Genomic DNA, 21,688 nt, shown 5'->3' on the forward strand with positions numbered 1-21,688 from the left:
GATAGATAGCAAGATAAAGATAAATAGTCGCTCGGAGGCGTTTTATTAATGAAATAGTATGAATACATGACTTCTCCGAGTGGAGTAGAGATATGCTAACTAAACGAACGCAGAACAGAAAGGCGGCAAAACGTTTTAAGCCTTGCCTTGCTAGTCTAACCACATAAGTTCTAAGTTCCTTAAGCTAGCAGGAGTTCTCTAAGTCTAAATTCTCGGATCCCTTTTCTTCTGCTCCAGCTCTCCTTATATAGTTGTTTTAGGTCGGTGATCCATTTACTCCTTTGCCTTTGGGCCCAAGTTTATCTCTTTTGGGAATATTCCATTTTTCGTCGATCTTTGTAGTTATCCTCGAATCTTGACGTTTATCTTCGGAAACTTTTCGTTTATCCTACTTCCGCGAGTTAGGATAAACCGTCATAACTCCCATTGGGCTCGGGTCCCTTCTAAATCATAGATTGGCCTCTAGGCACGTTTAGATCCTCTCGGGCCGTTCTTAGGCCTTCAGGCTTTTCTACGATTTTAGTCGTAAAACTTCGAGAGTAACTCCGATCGAGACGAAACGAGAGGTATATGATCCAAAAGTCGGATATCACAACTATACAGAGGACACGAGAGTCAAAACGAGTCGGACTGGCCGGGATTGGATTGTCCTCCCCCTAGGGCGAGGTGAACCGGGCGCGGATCGTCCTCGCCCATGGGCGAGGCGACCTTGGTGATGGTCGTCCTCGCCCATGGGCGAGGCGACCGTGGTGCTTGTGGGAACCGAAATTCGCACGGTCGATTTCCGTTTAAATTAGGAAACTAGGAAAACCCTAATTTCCCAGAGGTCCCGGAGATCTGTTAATATCACATGCTAAGCAATCAGAACACGAAATATAAACGAAAAAGTACAAAAATTGTAAAAGGAGAGCAAAATAGATCTTATTCCGAATCCGTGTTTGAGCGTTACAACAAGGGATAAGCCTGGGCTCGAGAGCTGTCGGTGAGATTCCTAGTTCTAGCAACCCTAAGACGGCTAAACATAATTGAGTCGCAGCTCAAAATAACAAAAACGGAAATATGCCTAAATCGCTCTAAGTGCTAAGTTTGCACCGAAAAAAGTTCTCCCTCATGCATCTCGCCTAGGACTCCTCATATACTGGCTCCTAGGTCGGTTTACGCTTTCCTCTTCCGCCCTTAAGCCGTCATAGCATAAAAATGGAGATATTCCACTTTTTCTGATCTTCGTAATTATCTTCAAAATTTCGTATTTATCCGCGGAAACTTGACATTTATCTTTCCTTGCGAACCAAGCGTAAACCTTTATGCGGCTTACGGGCTGTTGGTTGAGAAATCGTAAGTTGGGACTCGTGTCATGTCGTAAGTCCCTTTGGGCCGTCTTAAGACTCGAAGAATTTATTACGGCTTCTTTCGATAAAGAACGAACTTTCTGTGGTTTTTACCGTAAAGTTTGATCGATGACTTTGAATGGCGGGAAACATGAAATGGGTTCGCTACGGTCTTCGGGAGATAGCAGCGACGGGTAGACGAGAATGTATGGACTAATGTCGTATCGACGTTTCGGAAGAGCTCGGTCGCTACGTATCGACTGAGCGGAACGGACGCTCTGTCGCTACGTAGCGACAGAGCTTGGCTCGAGCTTGGTCGTTACGTAGCGACCGAGCGGAACGGATGATCGGTCGCTATGCAGCGACCGAGCTTGGCTCGAGCTTGGTCGCTACGTAGCGACCGAGCGGAACGGACGCTCGGTCGCTACGTAGCGACCGGACTGCGTCCATGTACGGTAGTTGCGCAATGACCGAGCTTGGTTTGTCCTTGTTCTGATCGTCATACTCGGACCTATCCGTAGCTGGTCTGGGTATGTTTCCGATGGCTTATGTTTGATCTAAATAGAATTCGAACGAAGCTTTATCTCGGGAACATACATTGCGACGTTTTCTTGACCGAGCAAGATTTGTTGCGGAAAGACATACTTGTATTTTGCGGGGATTTGGACGTTAACTTCGTCGTAACCATTATCGACCCCAACAGTGCTGGTCGTCCTCGCCCATGGGCGACGCGACCGTGGTGCTAGTCGTCCTCGCCCATGTGCGGGGCAACCGTGGTGCTGGTCGTCCTCGCCCATGGGCGGGACGACCGTGGTGCTGGTCGTCCTCGCCCATGGGCGAGGCGACCGGGGTGCTGCCCGTCCTTGCCCGTGGGCGAGGCGGACAAGTGAGAACGGACCGGTTCTCGGGTCTTGACCTGTGTCTTTTCGTACCGATTTTTCCGGAGATCTTCGTCCATAAGTATTTGTATTCTTCCGATCTTTCTTTCGAGAAGAATTTGCTAAAACGATAATCTTAGCTGTTGATTTCGAGATAACCGTTTTCGACCCCAACAGTTAGCCCCCCAGCCTGCAAGACTCGGAGACGATTTTGCGGGCGAGTGAAGTGTTTTTAATCGGAATTTTCGGTTAAGAGTACGTTTTCTCGTATACTGTCTTTTGAGATTATTTTATTGTGGAAATCCACGTGACCCTCATATCCTTATAAGTTGCAACTCATCAATTACCATTCTTCACACATCTTATTCCTTCAAACTTTTCTCTCTTCATTCTCTCAAGCAAGAATGTCTTCCTCCCAAAGCGGAAAAAAGAACTCCAACGTCGAGATGGGTGAGGCCAGTCCGGTTCTACCGATTCCAGCCATTCATGAAGCCACTCCGACTTTCGTTGCCGGATTCATTTCTTTCAAAGAGAGACTATCCAGGCGTAGTACCAGAAAGGAAACTAGTCGGACCTCTGCTGAAACGTCGGCTATCCCTTCCTCGTCTGCGCTGTCGATCTCAGCTGAAGGAAACAAGTCTCAGAGCGATGTTGCGCCCCTCGTAGGAACGGATACGGCACCTGTGCAAGTGTCGGAGGTCTTGGCCCAACCTTCGGGCTCTTCCACTACCCCGGTCCCGATTCTTGAGAGAGGACAAGTAATGGATTCGATGCCTCCGCCTTTGGACAGGAAAGAGATCGTCCTAGGGCTTCCTGCGCCTAGTGCCGTTCCGCTGCCCAAAGGTCGCAAAAGGAATGGAGCTGCAACCGAGACCGCCAAGAAGAGGAGATGTTCCAAAGGTGCGGAAGGAGAGCCTTCGGGGCCTTTATCGTAATATCGTGCCAAGGTTTGTTTTTGTAAAACAAATTTTCTTGTAGGATACTTTGTTCTTCAATTATTATGACTCTTATTTCGTTCGCAGTTCATATCGTTGATCGACGGGATGATTAACGACTGCGGTTCGGAGGTGGAGCGTTTGACAGAGGGCCTAGTAGAGTCGCGGGAGGCGTTGAAACAAATTGAGGCCACACTGAAATCTACTGAGGATGCTCACGCCGCTGAGACTTCGCAGCTGGAGGTTCAGGTCAGCGGTCTCAAGCGGGATCTCGGAAAGTCGGCGAGTGCATTGTTTAGGATGAAGAGAGAGAAAAAAGCCAAGGCTTCCGAAGTCCGTCGTCTTCAGCGCCAAATCCAGAGTCAAGAGGAACCGAGGACTCATGAGCCAGCGGGGACCATTGTCCCGCGGGACGAGTTTCATGCCCGCCTAACGAGGATGGCTGTTCTGTTTGATTCCCTCATGGCAGTCCGTAAGAAGGATCTGGCCCTGGCGGGCATCGAGGGAGGTCTAGGTGGATCCAACTACTCAAATGCGAAGCGGTTCCAACTCTGGACTATGAAGAGGCCAAGCTACTGTCTCATAAGGAGGAACTGATGGCCTCCGAAGGTGACTTTGATTCGATCCTCTCTCTCCTGAAATCTGAATGCACCCTCACGCCGTGTTTGGAAGAGACAGAAGGGCAAGGCCGTGCGGCCGAAGAAGGCGAGGGCAATGCAGTCGAGAGAGGTGACGGTGAAGTGGCTGAGGGAGGTGATGGAAATGCGGTCCCGAGCTCCGATGAGGCTGAGGATGAAAGCGGTGCTCCGAGGAGTGCCTAGGGTAACGATCCTTTCAGGGATTTTCTTTGTTTTGTTTTGGCCTGTTCATGAGGCTGTAGTTTGTATATTCAGGGACTGGCTGTTGGTTGCTTCGAATCCCTGCCCTTGTTAGGGCTTTTTGTAAGATGCTTGGCTCAATCTATAAAACTTTTCGGTTGTTATAAATCGAGAGAACTTTTGTTTTTCGAAGTTAGAGGGCGAGGATGTGAGTTGTCGTCTCATCCCCCCGGATGATCACCGTATCCATCGTTTGTTGAGTACGCGAGTTTTACGTGGTTTTCCGCTTTATGCGAAGGCTCGTGAAAACGTACAGATTTAAGTGAAGAGACAAGTTTTGGGATCTCATATCAGGGTGTTGATATTATGACTTTGAGATGTTAAGATCCAGCAAGGCTGGGTTTAGGGCAAGACCTAGGTTTACTCTCGGACTGAGGCTATGCGATGACAAGTCGGATTTCGTTTTGCCTGTTTGTGATTTTAACCTGATGCGTACCGATATAAAGTCCGCAAATTGTTATCGGCTTATACGACTTGTCTTGATACGAATCGAGCTACCTCCAAATGCCGTTTGGAGATGCTGACCAAAATTTTGGATTTCTTGTATAGCGCTCTATGGTATCCTTGTCGGATGTAAGAGAGTCTATCCTTTCGAGTGCGGCTGATGTATGTTTAGGACGTTAGGGTTCATTTGTTGTGATCAGCAACGAAGAAATGATGCCAGTTTAAAGGCATTTTACCGTTAGAGGTGTACTAAGTTTATTTTGGAAACGAAAACGTCGTTTCCATGGATGAAAAAAATCGTAACTTTAAGCGTGTAGCGACGTCTCGCAAAGCCGAAAGTTGACATTTTCTTTTGTGCCGCATTTGTTCGCGGGCTTTTTCCGAAGGATGCCTCTTTTACAAGCATTCGGGGGTTTATCGGATTTAGTGTGATAATTAATCGATTTTTCTTAGGCGCTTTGAGCGAGTCTTAGATTGCCACTTTGGCCATTTGGTGAATAGCGGGATTGGTGACCTTAAGGTCGCGTTTTTCCGCAAAAAAATTCGAAAAAGGTCGAGTTTTTTGAAAGTTGTGGGAGTATACGTGTATACGTACCCACCCCCCCCCCCTTTTTTTTTAAGATGGGGGGGATAGCTGAACTCGCTTGGCGAGCTGCCTACGTACCTTTTTTTCGGGGATCAAGCCATCTCGTAGTTCTTAGTTCCCACGTTGCGATTAATGGTAGTATTTTTTAAGATGCATCGCGTTCCAGGTTCTTTGGATCTTGACGTCTTGCATGTTCGCAATTTGGTACTATCCTGGTCGGACCACCTTTATGACCTTCTATGGTCCTTCCCAGTTTGCTCCCAGTTTTCCTGCGTTACGTTCGGCAGTGTTTTGGAAGACTTTGCGCAGAACTAGATCACCTTTCTTGAACCTGCGGTGGCGAACGTTTGAATTGTTGTATTTCGCGGCAGCGTGCTGGTAGTTCTGGATTCTTATGAGAGCTTGGTCTCATCGCTCGTTGATGAGATCGAGTTCGTCCAGCAGCATCGCGTTGTTGAGATCTTCTCGTTTGAGGAGGAATCTTCTCTGCACTCTGGGAAATTCTACTTCCGCTGGGATCATACATTCCGTCCCGTAAACGAGGGCGAAGGGGGTTTCTCCCGTACCCCGTCTTGGGGTTGTACGATGTGACCAGAGAAGTCCTTCGAGCTCATCTGCCCATCGTCCCTTTTTGGCTTCTAAGAGTTTTTTAAACCCCTCAAGGACAGTTTTGTTAATGGTCTCTGCCTGGCCGTTACATTGTGGATATATAGGAGTTGACTTGTTCAGCCGTGTCTTCCAGTTCTCGCAGAATGCTTCAAATCGGGTAGAGATGAACTGAGATCCGTTGTCTGTTACGATTTCGTAAGGGACTCCGTGCCTGGTGATAATGTTCTTCCATATGAAGCTCTCGACTTGTACTCTTTGATACTTGCGTAGGATTCTGCTTCTACCCACTTCGAAAAGAAGTCCGTAAGGACCAAAACGAACTGTTTCTGTTTTGAATTGGGTAAAGGTCCGACGATATCCATGGACCATCGCATAAAGGGATACGAAGATGAAATGGACGAGAGGACCTCCGCAGGTTGATGGATTGTGGGCGCGTGCCTTTGGCATTTTTGGCATTTTCGTGCGAATTTCTCGCAGTCTTTGATCATAGTTGGCCAGTAATAATCATGGCTTTTATTTTGACTGCGAGTGACCTTCCACCGGAGTGGTTTCTGCACGATCCGGAATGGACCTCTGCCATCACTTTTCTCGCTTTCTCTCCCTCGGCGCAGGTCATGAGAGGGTCGGAGAATCTCCATTTGTAGATTTCTCCCTCTACCGTTACATATCGTGCGGCTCGGGTTTTAATTTTGTGTGCCGCCCATTTCTCGGCGGGCAGCGTTCCGTTGACTATGTAGGCTCGGATCGGTTCTAGCCATGGGTTGTCGCAACCGTATTCTGGCTGATCCATGTTTCCTTCTGGTGGATCTTCGATTTCCTCCACATCTTCGATTTTTCCCCAAATCAGATTGGCGATCACCGGCTGTCCGATGCTCGGATGCTCAATGAATTCCACGGGGATTACCCGTTTTAGTCCTGGATCTGAGCTTGACGCGAGCGCGGCCAAGGCATCTGCCTGGGTGTTTTCCGTGTGAGGAATTCTGGTGAGGGCGAAGTGGTTGAAGTCTTGGGCCAGGTCCTGGAAGAGTTTTAGATATGCGTCCATTCTTTCGTCCCTTGCCTCGTATTCTCCGTTGTATTGATTTGCGACTAACTGAGAATCACAGTAAGCATGGATGTTGCAAATCTTCAGCCCATGGGCTAGTCGTAATCCTGCAATGAGCGCTTCATATTCAGCCTCGTTGTTTGATGCATGGAATTCTAACCGAAACGACTGCTCCAAGATTTCCCTGGTGGGCGACGTGAGCCGAATCCCAATTCTGGATCCTTGTTTGGACGATGATCCATCGACATGAAGAACCCAAGTTGAATCTGGTTCCGTGTTTGTTATATCCCCCGTGGGCAATTCTACCAAGAAATCCGCCAGCACCTGAGATTTTGCGCATGTTCTTGGGCGGTACTCGACATCGTACTCGCTCAGCTGTCCTGACTGACTCGGACTGTGCAGAATCGTCCGCAGGGGAAAGGTGGTGAGAATCACAATGGTATTAGATTGGAAATATGGCATGAGCTTTCTCGCCGATGTTACGACAGCGAATGCTGGTTTTTCCATCAAGGGGTACCGCGTCTCAGCGTCCAGCAAGGTTTTACTTGTGTAAAAGATTGGTTTTTGTTCACCGCGTTCTTCTGTGATCAAAACGCCACTTACAACTATTGCGGAGACCGCGATGTATAAGAATAGAGGTTCTCCCTCTACTGGATTCGCGAGAACAGGAGGAGTGGCCAGGTAACGCTTTAGCTGTTGGAAAGCCTTTTTGCACTTTTCCGACCATTCGAACTTCTTGTTCCCTTTCAACGTGTCGTAGAAAGGCAGGCACTTGTCCGTCGAACGTGAGATGAAACGGTTCAAAGCTGTGACCCTTCTGGTTAGCCTTTGGACTTCTCGTTTTGTCTTTGGAGAGACCGTCTCTATCAGTGCATTTATCTGTTTGGGGTTGGGCTCGATCCCGCGATACGTGACCAGATAACCGAGAAACTCTCCTGATGCGACTGTGAACCTACATTTTGCCGGGTTTAGTTTCATGTTATGTAGGTTCAGCCTTGCGAAGCACTCTTCCAAGTGGGATATGTGGTCGTGTTTGTCAAGGGATTTTCCGAGCATGTCAACGATGTACACTTCCATAGTCTTTCCGAGCTGTTCGGAGAACATTCGATTGACAAGTCGCTGGTAAGTAGCGCCCGCATTCTTGAGACCGTAAGGCATTACCTTGTAGCAATACGTTCCGCGGTCGGTGATGAATGTGGTCTTCTCGCGATCGTCGGGATTCATCATGATTTGATTGTACCCGGAGAAGGCGTCCATGAACGATAAAAGTTCGTTCCCTACTGTTGCTTCGACCAGTCGGTCAATGTGCGGAAGTGGGAAGAAATCTTTTGGACATGCCTTGTTGAGATCGGTGAAGTCGACGCATACTCGCCATTTGCCATTTTTCTTTTTGACCACGACGGGATTGGCGAGCCAATCCGGGTATCTGACTTCTGTTATTGACCCTACTTTGAGGAGTTTCTCAACTTCCTCGTTTACCGCGGTAGCACGCTCTGGTCCTAGCTTCCGTCTTTTTTATTTTACGGGTTTGTAGGTCGGGTCAATGTTGAGTTCGTGGCATGTTATGCCGATGTCGATTCCTGGCATATCCTCCGCGGCCCAAGCGAACGTATCGAGGTTCTTCATAAGAAAAGCTATGAGCTCTGTTCTCAATGGTTCGCAGAGGTTGGCTTCGATCTCGACGCATCGTTATGGGCGGGATTCGTCGAGACAGATCGAGATTACCGGTTCGCAAGTTGGTTCACGCTTCCCTTCCAGAGCTTCGACCCTCTGTGACTGCCAAGAGACTTCCGAGTCTTGTTCTGGGGCGCCCTCGTCGAGAGTCAGCTTTCTTTTCTTCTTGTGGGAAGCTTCGATCGCAAATTTCTTTCTTTTTAACTCATCGGCGAAACATACTTGTGACATCCTGTGGTCTCCTTGAATTGTTTTGACTCCATGAGGGGTTGGAAATTTAAGGCATAGGTGGAACGTCGATGGCATCGCTCTCATGGAATTTAGCCATGGAGTTCCAATGATTACATTGTACGATGTTGGGCGATCGACGACCAGGAATTCCGTGATTTTTACGACGCTCCCAGCTTTAACCAAGAGGTTGATCGAGCCGAGGGTCATAGTAGCGTCTCCCGAGAGTCTGAAAATTGGACTGGGACCTTCCGTGACGGCGCACAGGTCGATTTCCATTCTCTCGAGGGTGCTTTTATAGATAATGTTGGCCGAGCATCTGGTGTCGACCAACACTCTTGCTACATCGATGTCCTGGATGGTCAGTTCGATGAAAAGGAGATCGTTGTGAGGTTTGACCTGGTTGGCCGTTGCTCTTTCCTTGAAAGAGACGACATCGTGAGCTACTGGAGCGGACATCTTGTATCTTTAATCGTTTGTGATTTTTGAGTTAGAGAATTCGACCCCCCTCCTTCTAGCGCCAAACTGTGGAAACCGGAATTCACACCGTCGATATTAATGAATGAGTATGGAGGAAAACCAAGAAAACCCGATTTTTCCTTAAGGTCTGAATTCTCTGCGTAATCACTTTCAGAGCGTAAAAAGATAGATAGCAAGATAAAGATAAATAGTCGCTCGGAGGCGTTTTATTAATGAAATAGTATGAATACAGGACTTCTCTGAGAGGAGTAGAGATATGCTAACTAGACGAAAGCAGAACAGAAAGGTGGCAAAACGTTCTAAGCCTTGCCTTGCTAGTCTAACCACCTAAGTTCTAAGTTCTCTAAGCTAGCAGGAGTTCTCTAAGTCTAAATTCTTGGATCCCTTTTCTTCTGCTCCAACTGTGGGAACCGAAATTCGAACTGTCGATTTCCATTTAAATTAGGAAAGTAGGAGAACCCTAATTTCCCAGAGGTCCCGGATATCTGCTAATACCACACGCCAATCAATCAGAACACGAAACGAGAACATCAATAAAATAAGAAATCGAAAAAGAGAGCAAGATAGTTCTTATTCCGAATCTGCGTTTGAGCGTTTACAACAAGGTAAGTGCCTGGGCAACGAGAGCTGTCGGCGAGATTCCTAGTTCTAAAACCCTAAGACGGCAAAAACCTGATTGAGTCGCAGCTCGAATAACAAAAACGGAAAATTGCCTAAAATCGCTCTAAGTGCTAAGTTTGCTGTGTCAAAGTCCCCCTCCATGCCTCTCGCCTAGGACTCCTTATATACTGGCTCCAAGGTCGGTTTACACTTTTCCCCTTCTGCCCTTAAGCCGCCATAGCATAAAAATGGAGATATTCCATAAAAGGGTAGTCGAGAATGCATGGACTAATGTCGTGTCGACGTTTCGGAAGAGCTCGGAATATCTCCATTTTTATGCTATGGCGGCTTAAGGGTAGAAGGGGAAAAGTGTAAACCGACCTTGGAGCCAGTATATAAGGAGTCCTAGGCGAGAGGCATGGAGGGGGACTTTGACACAGCAAACTTAGCACTTAGAGCGATTTAAGGCAATTTTCCATTTTTGTTATTCGAGCTGCGACTCAATTAGGTTTTTGCGTCTTAGGGTTTTAGAACTAGGAATCTCGCCAACAGCTCTCGTAGCCCAGACACTTACCTTGTTGTAAACACTCAAACGCAGATTCAGAATAAGAACTATCTTGCTCTCTTTTTCGATTTCTTATTTTATTGATGTTCTCGTTTCGTGTTCTGATTGTTTGGCGTGTGGTATTAGCAGATATCCGGGACCTTTGGGAAATTAGGGTTCTCCTACTTTCCTAATTTAAACGGAAATCGACAGTGCGAATTTCGGTTCCCACACCCTGCTGACCGCCTTGATCGTGATAACCGTGGCCGGGTCAGCTTTCTCTTCTGGATGTTCCGGTTGAGTCGTAGTGTCGGCTTCGGACTCGTGTTGAGTTTCGACACCTGAAGCGTTTGCGTCAGCAGACGATGTTAAATCATCTTTTCTTGAAAGGTTTTTGGTCGAAGATTTATCTATCTTCGTGCGCTTGCGATTTGCCGTTGCAGAAGCCGTCACCTGCCTTAACTTGTGCTCCGCGAGAAAGCATAGTCGCGACTGTTTCTGACATCCCAGATAGCTGCGACTCCGTTTGGGGTTGGGAATTTGACACCCAGGTGGTACGTCGATGGAACGGCTTGCATGGAGTTGAGCCATGGGGTTCCCATGATCACGTTGTAAATGGCAGGATGATCGACTACCGCGAACTCGACTATTTTCTTGATCTCCTTGGCCATGATTGGCAGCTGGATTGACCCGAGGGTCATCGATACTTTGCCTGAAAAACCTCTGAGCGGTTTCGGCGTTGGAGTTACTTCTCCCAGTTTGATGCTCATCCGATTAAGAGTGTCGCGGAAGATTACATTGACTGTGCTTCCCGTGTCAACGAGTACTCTGCCGACTTTCAGATCTCGTATGACGAGATCTATGACGAGTGGATCGCAGTGAGGTTGATCGATCCTACCAGCTTCCTCCTTCGTGAAGGTGATCGAGCAATTTTGACCATCTCGGGGAGGAGATAATGTAGGCCAGTTTTCACTCGACTCCGCCTTCCGCTGGCAAGCCTTGATGGCCAAAACTGTATCGTTGCAGAATTGCGATCCTCTGATGATCATGTTGACTTTGCGACGATTGTCATCGTTCCCCTTGTCGTCCGGCCTTCTGCCGCGTTTATCCCCAGATTGGTTTCTTTGACGAGATTTCTCCGCGGGAGGATTTCTGTCCGGCTTCGGGGGCCATCGGTCTCGAGGATGAGATCTTTCACGCTGGTCACTTCCGAGAGCTCTCTAGCTAGCAGCTTCGCAGCCAGCCTTGCTCCCAAGACTTTGCAGTTAGTCATGGAGTGTACTCGGGATTGGTGGAACTCGCAGAAGGTGTTTTCATCATATCCTTGAATGCGAGTCCATGTATTTCCCGTGGTTCGGCCCTGGTCCGAGCTGATCGCATAATTGTGCGCTCCTTGGAGATCTTCCCCCTCGTGATGGACATACTTGTCGTTACGAGGGTTCTTCTTCTTCGTTTTTGGGTCTACATCTTTCGAGGATGGTCTTGCCGACTTATGTTTTTGCGATAAGACTTTTGTTTCCTCTTCGATTATGATGTAATCCGTCGCCTTGTGGAGAGCGTCCGGGATTGTCCGCGGTTTGTCGAGGGTTATCCATTTTGTCGAGGGTTATCCATTTTGTCGCTTATCCCGCTAACCCTGGATATCACCAGTTTAAACCGGCTGATGAATTCGCGGAGGGGTTCGTCTTCCCTCTGGGATACACTCCAGAGATCGACATCGAAAGTTTCTCTATCTATGAACATAGAGTATTGTTTGAGAAATTCCGATGCGAGCTGTCGGAAACTCCCGATAGAATTTTGCTAAGACACGCGAACCATTCGAGAGCTGCTCCTTCCAGATTCTCGACGAATAGGCGGCAGTAGCCGGCGTCTTTTTCGTCGTCCTTCAGTCTCGCTCTTCCCATCGTGATGTGGAAAGCCTGAAGGTGCGCCTTCGGATCGGTTGTACCATCATACTTCGGTACTTTGATTTTTTCCGGATCGGATACCCTCATATCTGAGATGCGGGTGGTGAAGGGGGTCTTCCGAGCCCCTTCCAGCAGCATGTCGATCTCGGGTACGGCGCTGGTAGCGTGATGGATTTGGGATTTCACGGCTCTTACTTCCGCCGCAGTCTTGGTGATATAGTCGTGATGGATTTGGGATTTCACGGCTCTTACTTCCGCCGCAGTCTTGGTGATATAGTCGCGAAGATCGCGGATATCCGACGTCTCGCCAGCAGATTTCCGAGCCTTTCGGCGTTTACTGCGAGTGAGCTCGGTTTGCTTTACAGCCAGCTCTTCTTGTTCGTCCCAATAGAGGATTTCCTCCTCTTCTGTCATTGGTTTGTCGAACGGAGAGCTTTCCCGAGCGAATCGGCTTCTGGTCCTCCTTGGATGTCTGTCGACGTCCTCATCAGTATCGTTGGAGACATCGCTAGGATCCAGGTCGACGTGCTCGACTCCGTTATCCTCCGAAGCCTTCGCGGAAGGTGGAGGACTGATACAAGCCTGAGCTATCAAAGGCTGTATGTTCCCAAGCAAGAGAGAAGGAACCGATTTAACACAAGGGTGATCCGGATGGACTGATCTAATCAACCAAGAGGATCTGAACTGGAACAGATTGATGGAATGAAGTGCACTACACGAGATATGGAAGGCTCGTGATACAACACAAGGTTCCTCTAGGCCGTGGAGGTACTGGTCTCACAAGGCAAAGAGAAGGAGGCGAGTTCTAGCTTGAGAGCTCTAGGTTTTTCTTTAAAAGAAAAGTTTATGTTTATTCAAAGTCTGCCCCAAAAGTGGGCTTGCAAAAACATATAAATAGAACCAAGGGAACAGGCTCCACTTAGGTCACGAAAATACAAATAAGGAAACAAACTATGGTGTAAAACATGAAATAAGGTCATGAGTCTTCTTAGCCTTGGATCGAACTTAGCACTTGGTATAAGTGTGAAGCAAGTTGTGGCCTCGTTAAAAACCTCCTCCGGAAAACCCATTTGGGACAAAACCAAGAGTAAGGGAAAAAGAGCACACACAAAGAGCTTAGCCTAGTTGCTAGATTCGTCCAAGAGACTTGCTAGGCAAGTTGATCTTCCATGGTAATGATCATCAGGTTGGTGTGGCCTTGCTCCGAGATGAATGGCCACATAACCTCACTTGATGCTTGTTTCTCCTTAGCTGGTTCTTCACCCTTTAGTTCATCTTTCTTCAAGATTGATTCACCAGCTAGTTTAACCTGTCCAAGATCAGAAGCAAGTATCATGCTTTCATTAAATTTATGTTGAAGTATCTTAGCTCTTTGTCTAGTGATAGCTCCCTTGAATACGGGTTGTACTGGCACTTCTTGAACTGTCTCTGATTTGGTTATGTTGCTGATCATGTCCTGGATATCAGGTTCAGTTAGGTCTGGTTCCGGCTCTGGTTGAATGTCCTCATCATTCCCTCCCTCTTCAAAAGGTTTTGACCTCAAAACTGGTTCATCTGCAAAACAAGGAGATAGATCAGTAACATTGAAAGTAGAAGACACATTCAACTCACCTGGCAGATCAAGACGGTAGGCATTGTTGTTGATCCTCTCAACAACTTGAAATGGGCCGTCTCCTCTTGGCTTCAGTTTGGAACTTCTCTGGTTAGGAAACCTTTCTTGCCGCATGTGTAACCAAACCCACTCTCCTGGTTCAAATACAATTTCCTTGCGGCCCTTGTTGGCATGTTTAGTGTACTGCTCAGTCCTCTTCTCCAAATTCTCTTGAACCTTCTGATGGAGTTCCTTGACATAGGCAGGATTAGCTTCCCTGGTAAGACTGACAACTTCAGCTGGAGGTAAAGGTTTAAGATCCAAAGGGGTTTTTGGGTTGAACCCATAGGCTGCCTCAAAGGGGGACATCTTAGTGGCTGAATGCTGAGCTCTGTTGTATGCAAATTCGATGAATGGGATACAATCAACCCAATTCTTCATGTTCTTCCCAATGGTTGCCCTAAGCAGCGTAGAGAGCGTCCTGTTGACAACTTCAGTTTGCCCATCAGTTTGGGGATGACAAGTAGTAGAGAATAGCAGCTTTGTACCCAACTTCTTCCATAGTGTTCTCCAAAAGAGGCTGAGGAACTTGGTGTCTCGGTCAGATACAATAGTCCTTGGCACCCCATGTAAGCGCACCACCTCCTTAAAGAACAGATCAGATGTTTTGGACGCATCATTCACCTTGGCACAAGGTATGAAGTGTGCCATTTTGGAGAATCTGTCCACGACAACAAAGATTGAATCCTTGTGATGAATTTTTGGTAATCCTAGAACAAACTCCATGGAGATGTCTACCCAAGGAGCTGTAGGAATCGGCAGTGGCATGTAAAGGCCATGAGGCTGGACTCGAGACTTAGCTTTCTTGCAAGTTACACATCTTGCGCAATGAGATTCTATTGATTTCTTAAGATGCGGCCAATAGAAATGTTCCCTGACCACAGCAAGTGTCTTATCTACTCCAAAGTGACCCATGAGCCCTCCTCCGTGAGCCTCTCTAGTGATTAGATCTCTCAAGGAGCATTGAGGAATGCACAATCTCCTGCCCTTGAAAAGAAATCCCTCATGCAAGTAGAACTTTCCTTGTGGTCCTTTGGTGCAACTTGAGTAGATAGCAGCAAGATCCGGATCTTCTCCGTACAAACTTTTGATGAACTCAAATCCCAACACCTTTGCTTCCATGGTTGCAATCAAAGCATATCTCCTGGAGAGTGCATCTGCTACAATGTTCTCCTTGCCCTTCTTATACTTGATAATGTAGGGAAATGTCTCAATAAACTCTAACCAGCGCGCATGTCTCCTCTTGAGATTGGTTTGCCCTCTTAGATGTTTAAGGGTTTCATGGTCAGTGTGTACCACAAATTCTTTAGACAGCAGGTAGTGCTGCCATGTCTCCAAAGCTCTCACCAAGGCATACAGCTCTTTATCATAGGTCGGATAATTGAGAGCTGCTCCACCAAGCTTCTCACTGAAGTAAGCCACGGGTTTTCCTTCTTGAATAAGAACTGCCCCTACCCCAATCCCTGATGCATCACATTCTACTTCAAAGGTCTTGTTGAAGTCGGGTAAGACCAGTACTGGTACATGGGTCAGGCGATACTTCAAGGTCTGAAAGGCTTCCTGTTGAGCTTTTTTCCCAAATGAACCCAATACTCTTCTTCACCACAGCAGTAAGGGGTGCAGCTATGCTACTGAAATCCTTGACAAACCGCCTGTAGAAGCTAGCTAGACCATGGAAACTTCTGACTTGGCTGATGTTCGTTGGAGTTGGCCACTCTTGAATGGCCTTAACCTTCTCTTCATCAACCTGTAAACCCTGTGAACTCACAACAAAACCTAGGAAGACAAGTTTATCAGTGCAGAATGTGCACTTCTTGAGGTTTGCATAAAGCCCTTCTTGTCGAAGTGTCTCTAGTACTTGCTCAAGATGTGTCACATGATCAAGTAAACTAGTACTGTAAATTAAAATGTCATCAAAATAAACCACAACAAACTTACTGATGTATGGTCTAAGAATGTGTTTCATGAGACGCATGAAAGTACTAGGAGCATTGCTAAGTCCAAATGGCATCACCATCCATTCATATAGACCTTGCTTTGTTTTAAAAGCTGTCTTCCACTCATCTCCCTTTTTCATTCTTACCTGATGGTACCCACTCTTAAGGTCAATCTTGGAGAAGATGGTGGCTCCGCTTAGCTCATCTAACATGTCATCAAGCCGTGGAATGGGGTGTCTGTACTTGATGGTGATGTTGTTGATGGCTCGGCAGTCTACACACATTCTCCATGTCCCGTCCTTCTTTGGTACAAGTAAGACAGGTACAGCGCATGGACTGAGGCTCTCCCTCACGTATCCCTTGTCCAATAGGTCCTGAAATTGTCTCTCCAACTCCTTAGTCTCTTCCGGGTTCACCCTATAAGCCGGTTTGTTTGGCAGAGCAGCTCCTGGCACAAAATCTATCTGGTGCTCAATGCCTCGGAGTGGGGGTAAACCGTGTGGAATCTCCTCTGGAAACACATCTTTGAACATTTCAAGAAGCTTAGTAATCTCTGGATGAAGAGTTAACTCATCAGAACCTGCACTCAAAAGCTCCTTAAAGATCATTAGTAGCATTGTGTGTTTGGTAGCAGCAGCCTTTCTTACGCAGCTAGGACGGATAAGAAAGTTTGATTTAACAGACTTTTCCTTTTCCTTAACCATTTGAAAATGAATTTCATGAACTTGTGCTGGGGTGAGAGGTGCTAAGCTTATCTTACGCTTATCATGCATGAATGTATACATGTTAGTTCTACCATCATGCTTAGTTTCTCTATCCCACTGCCATGGTCTTCCTAACAATACTTGTCCAGCTTGCATAGGGACTACATCACAAACTACTTCATCTTGATACTTACCAATGCTAAATGGAATGGTCACTTGTTCTTTAATTTTAAGCTCAACCTTATCATCTAACCACCTTAGCCTATATGGATACGGATGCTTTGTCTTTTCTAGGCCAAGTTTCTCTACCATGTAAGCACTAGCAGCATTAGTACAAGACCCACCATCTATGATAAGGTTACATACCTTGCCTTTTATGGTGTAACGGCTGTGGAATATGTTTTCTCTTTGGATTGTCTCGACGGGTTGCACTAGGACGCTAAGCACACGTCTGATCATCAAGCTCTCTCCCACATCAGCATATTCAACCTCTCCATACTCTTCTTCAATCTCAGGTACTTCTCCTTCATCACGAGACTCATAGCCGTCATCAGTGAGCAGCATAACCCTCTGGTTTGGGCATTCTCTTGCCATGTGTCCTCGGCCTCTATATTTGAAACAGGTGATGTCTCTGGCACGTTGGGGGTTGGTAGTTTTGGCTGGCTTGGTTTTGCTGTCCTTCGTGGGTTCGGTGGTGCGAGGCTTAGGCCGGCTGTCTCCTTCAACCCCTTTTCCTTTGTCCACCGACTTGTTGTAGTTGCTATTGCTTGAATTCCAAGAAACTTGAGACTTGCCCTTGGAGCTCTTCTTCTTGATGTGTTGTTCAGCTTGGATAGCTAGATGGAACAGGTCCTTCATGTCAGCATAAACATGTCTCTCCACCTTGCAGCTTAACCTCTCCTGTAAACCGTCGAGGAACTGAGCCATGGTAGCTTCCTCATCTTCATTAAGGTCCAAGCGGTTTCTTAGTTTCTCAAACTCTTCATAGTATTCTTCCACTGACTTGCTGCCCTGCTTGAGTGCCCGTAACATCCTTTGCAAGTCTCTGTGAAAGTGTTGAGGCACAAACCGTTGCTTCATCGCATCTTTCATGTCTAACCAAGAGTCTAGTTGCCTCAGGCCGTTCCTTCTCCTATCGGAGTACAATCTATCCCACCAGGAAAGAGCATTGTCCGTGAGCTGGGCTACTGCCAAAGCAACTCTTTTAGGACCAGGGTGGTTATAGTAGGCAAAAATGTGATCCATCCTTTTCTCCCAGTCTAGGTAAGCTTCTGGATCAACCTTTCCCGCATAGCCGGGAGCATTCATCTTGATGTGCTCTGGTCCTTGATTATAGTTTTGTTGGCGTGGAGCTCTCTGTGGCGGTAAGAAGTCTCCTTCTTCAAACCCTTGGTTGCGGTTTTGCCTGCGTGGGGCTCTTGGCCGGGGTAAGAAGTCCTCATCCTCTTCATCTTCTTCGCCACAGTCATCTTGTTCCTCAGTTCTCCTTTGATTCTGGTTTTGGGGATAGAAAGGTCCGGGGTCATCTTCTGGTTGTTGATGAGTATTGCTAGCCTCCGGAATGTCGTTGAAGTGTATTCCGGTTCTTCTTGGAGCTGTGCCCGCTGGCATTGTATTGGCCTGAGCTGTTCCAAAGTCAACTCGTCTCTGTGGCCTAATGACTGGCCTATGCTCAATCTGGTCCATCCTGCCTCCAAGTTCTTGTCTCATGTTCTTCATCTCTTCTTGCAGATCACGGAGGGCCTGCATCAAAGCTGCTTGAGTTTCTTCTCCCATGGCGGCTTTTCTCTTGTAATATAAAACTAAGAGAAAATAAAAGAAAACTTAAGTTGTGATCGACCAAAGTAAAGGAAATATGCAATATGAATTTTTTTTTTTTTTAAACTTTAGAAAAGGAAAATTTAATTTAAAATCGACAATATGCAAAGGAATATTAGATTGGATGTAAAAGAGGAAAAGGTTGATCACACGGTTGAAAGAAAGGAAACTTTTTTTTTTTTTTTAAACTTGACCAAAAAGGAAACTCGGATTTGCAAGCTTTTGCTAACAAGTTTTAATGACTTTTTTGAATGAAAATAAAGATCTAGCAGCCACTAAACTCGACAGGATGAAGAACACAACTTTTTATGGTTTTATGAAATAGAAACAAGATAAACTAGATGCAACAGAAACAAGTATGACTTTTTATGGGTTTTATATGAATGCAAAAACAAATGAAACTAAAAATGATTGTAAATAAAACAGACAGGATAGATAAAACCTGATGCTGAAGGAACTTCAGCTCTGATACCAGAAATGATACAAGCCTGAGCTATCAAAGGCTGTATGTTCCCAAGCAAGAGAGAAGGAACCGATTTAACACAAGGGTGATCCGGATGGACTGATCTAATCAACCAAGAGGATCTGAACTGGAACGGATTGATGGAATGAAGTGCACCACACGAGATATGGAAGGCTCGTGATACAACACAAGGTTCCTCTAGGCCGTGGAGGTACTGGTCTCACAAGGCAAAGAGAAGGAGGCGAGTTCTAGCTTGAGAACTCTATGTTTTTCTTTAAAAGAAAAGTTTATGTTTATTCAAAGTCTGCCCCAAAAGTGGGCTTGCAAAAACATATAAATAGAACCAAGGGAACAGGCTCCACTTAGGTCACGAAAATACAAATAAGGAAACAAACTATAGTGTAAAACATGAAATAAGGTCATGAGTCTTCTTAGCCTTGGATCGAACTTAGCACTTGGTATAAGTGTGAAGCAAGTTGTGGCCTCGTTAAAAACCTCCTCCGTAAAACCCATTTGGGACAAAACCAAGAGTAAGGGAAAAAGAGCACACACAAAGAGCTTAGCCTAGTTGCTAGATTCGTCCAAGAGACTTGCTAGGCAAGTTGATCTTCCATGGTAATGATCATCAGGTTGGTGTGGCCTTGCTCCGAGATGAATGGCCACATAACCTCACTTGATGCTTGTTTCTCCTTAGCTGGTTCTTCACCCTTTAGTTCATCTTTCTTCAAGCTTGATTCACCAGCTAGTTTAACCTGTCCAAGATCAGAAGCAAGTATCATGCTTTCATTAAATTTATGTTGAAGTATCTTAGCTCTTTGTCTAGTGATAGCTCCCTTGAATACGGTTGGTACTGGCACTTCTTGAACTGTCTCTGATTTGGTTATGTTGCTGATCATGTCCTGGATATCAGGTTCAGTTAGGTCTGGTTCCGGCTCTGGTTGAATGTCCTCATCAAGGACTTTCAGGGTTTCCCTTTTGATGGGAGATTTCTCGCTAGGGTTTTGACTCGAAGGTCGTTCCCGTGCGGCTCCAGGCCTGTCGAGTGGGGTTGCGAAGTCGAGTCTTTTCCCGCGGACTTAGGTGGTTCCACGGGGGCGTATTGCTCGAGTCCTTGCCGTTAAAGTTTCAACTTGTTTGGTCAAGGTGCTCACGAGCTTATCATGTTCTTCCGACCTTTTTTCGTAGGTGGTGAACATCTTTTTAAACTCCTCGAGCGCCGCGGCGTTAGCTGGTGCTTTGGCCGCGGATACGTCCGCTACGGGAGTGTGGAGGTCGGTGCCACTGCTTCCGTTAAGAGGAGTCTGCACGTTATCCGCGTCGTCAGTTGACATGTCTGGTTGAGCGTTATGTGGTTGAGAGTTAGATTGATCCGTAATCCCCCTCCTTCTAGCGCCAAACTGTGGGAACCAAAATTCGTACCGTCGATTTCCGTTTAAATAAGGAAAGTAGGAAAACCCTACTTTCCCAGAGGTCCCGGATATCTGCTAATACCACACGCCAAGCAATCAGAACACGAAACGAGAACAATAATAAAATAAGAAATCGGAAAAGAGAGCAAGATAGTTCTTATTCCGAATCTGCGTTTGAGAGTTTACAACAAGGTAAGTGCCTACGCTACGAGAGCTGTTGGCGAGATTCCTAGTTCTAAAAACCCTAAGACGGCAAAAACCTAATTGAGTCGCAGCTCAAATAACAAAAACGGAAAATTGTCTAAAATCGCTCTAAATGCTAAGTTTGCTCTGAAAAAGTCTCTTCCATGCTTCTCGCCTAGGACTCCTTATATACTGGCTCCTAGGTAGGTTTGCGCTTTTCTTCTTCTGCCCTTAAGCCGTCATAGCGTAAAAATGGAGATATTCCATTTTTTCCGATCCTTGTAATTATCTTCAAAATTTCGTATTATCCGCGGAAACTTGACATTTATCTTTCCTTGCGAACCAAGCGTAAGCCGTCATGCGGCTTACAGGCTGTTGGTAAAGAAATCGTAAGTTGGGCCTCGAGTCATGTCTTAGGTCCCTTTCGGTCGTCTTCTGACTCGAAGCGTTTATTACGGCTTCTTTCGATAAAGAACGAACTTTCTGCGGTTTTTACCGTAAAGTTTGATCGATGACTTAGAATGGCGAGAAACATGAAATGGGTTCGCTACGGTCTTCGGGAGATAGCATCGAAGGATCGACGAGAATGCATGGACTAATTGTCGTATCGACGTTTCGGAAGAGCTCGGTCGCTACGTAGCGACCGAGCGGGACGGACGCTCTGTCGCTACATAGCAACCGGACAGCATGCATGTGCGGTAGTAGCATAATGACCGAGCTTGGTTCGTTCGTGTTCCGATCGTCATACTCGGACCTATCCCTAACCGGTCTGGGTATGTTTCCGATGGCTTATGTTCGATCTAAATAAAATTCGAACGAAGCTTTATCTCGGAAACATACGTTGCGACGTTCTCTTGACCGAACATGATTTGTTGCGAAAAGACATTCTTGTATTTTGCGGAGATTTGGACGTTAACTTCGTCGTAACCGTTTTCGACCCCCAGCAATGGGCGAGGCGACCGTGGTGCTGGTCGTCCTCGCCCATGGGCTAGGCGACCGTGGTGCTGGTCTTCCTCGCCCATGTGCGGGGCGACCGTGGTGCTAGTCGTCCTCGCCCATGGGCGGGGCGACCGTGGTGCTGGTTGTCTTCGGCCATGGGCGGGGTGACCGCGGTGCTGGTCGTCCTCGTCCATGGACGGGGCGACCATGGTGCTGGTCGTCCTCGCCCGTGGGTGAGGCGGACAAGTGAGAACGGTCCGGTTCTCGGGTCTTGACCTGTCTCTTTTCGTACCGATCTTTCCGGAGATCTTCGTCCATAAGTATTTGTATTCTTCCGATCTTTTTTTCGAGAAGACTTTGCTAAAATGATAATCTTAGCCGTTGATTTCGAGATAACCGTTTTCGACCCCAACAACCATTGTGCTTATTATGATTCTTTTGCTTATAA

The 21,688-nt window shown here is 46.8% G+C and overlaps 1 protein-coding gene across 1 annotated transcript; it reads right to left on the reverse strand.

The window, feature by feature from the left end:
• Positions 1-8,392: 8,392 nt before the first annotated feature.
• On the reverse strand, positions 8,393-9,064 carry LOC106373173. The gene has a single exon (XM_013813389.2). It carries the CDS (start codon positions 9,062-9,064, stop codon positions 8,393-8,395), a length of 672 nt encoding a protein of 223 aa, XP_013668843.2.
• Between the last annotated feature and the right edge of the window lie 12,624 nt (positions 9,065-21,688).

The sequence above is a fragment of the Brassica napus genome, chromosome C1, assembly GCF_020379485.1.
Source record: "Brassica napus cultivar Da-Ae chromosome C1, Da-Ae, whole genome shotgun sequence".
Lineage (NCBI taxonomy): Eukaryota > Viridiplantae > Streptophyta > Magnoliopsida > Brassicales > Brassicaceae > Brassica > Brassica napus.

Excerpts from the sequence above, each read along its gene's own strand:
- LOC106373173 (XM_013813389.2), bottom strand. The coding sequence starts at position 9,064 with ATGTCCGCTCCAGTAGCTCACGATGTCGTCTCTTTCAAGGAAAGAGCA.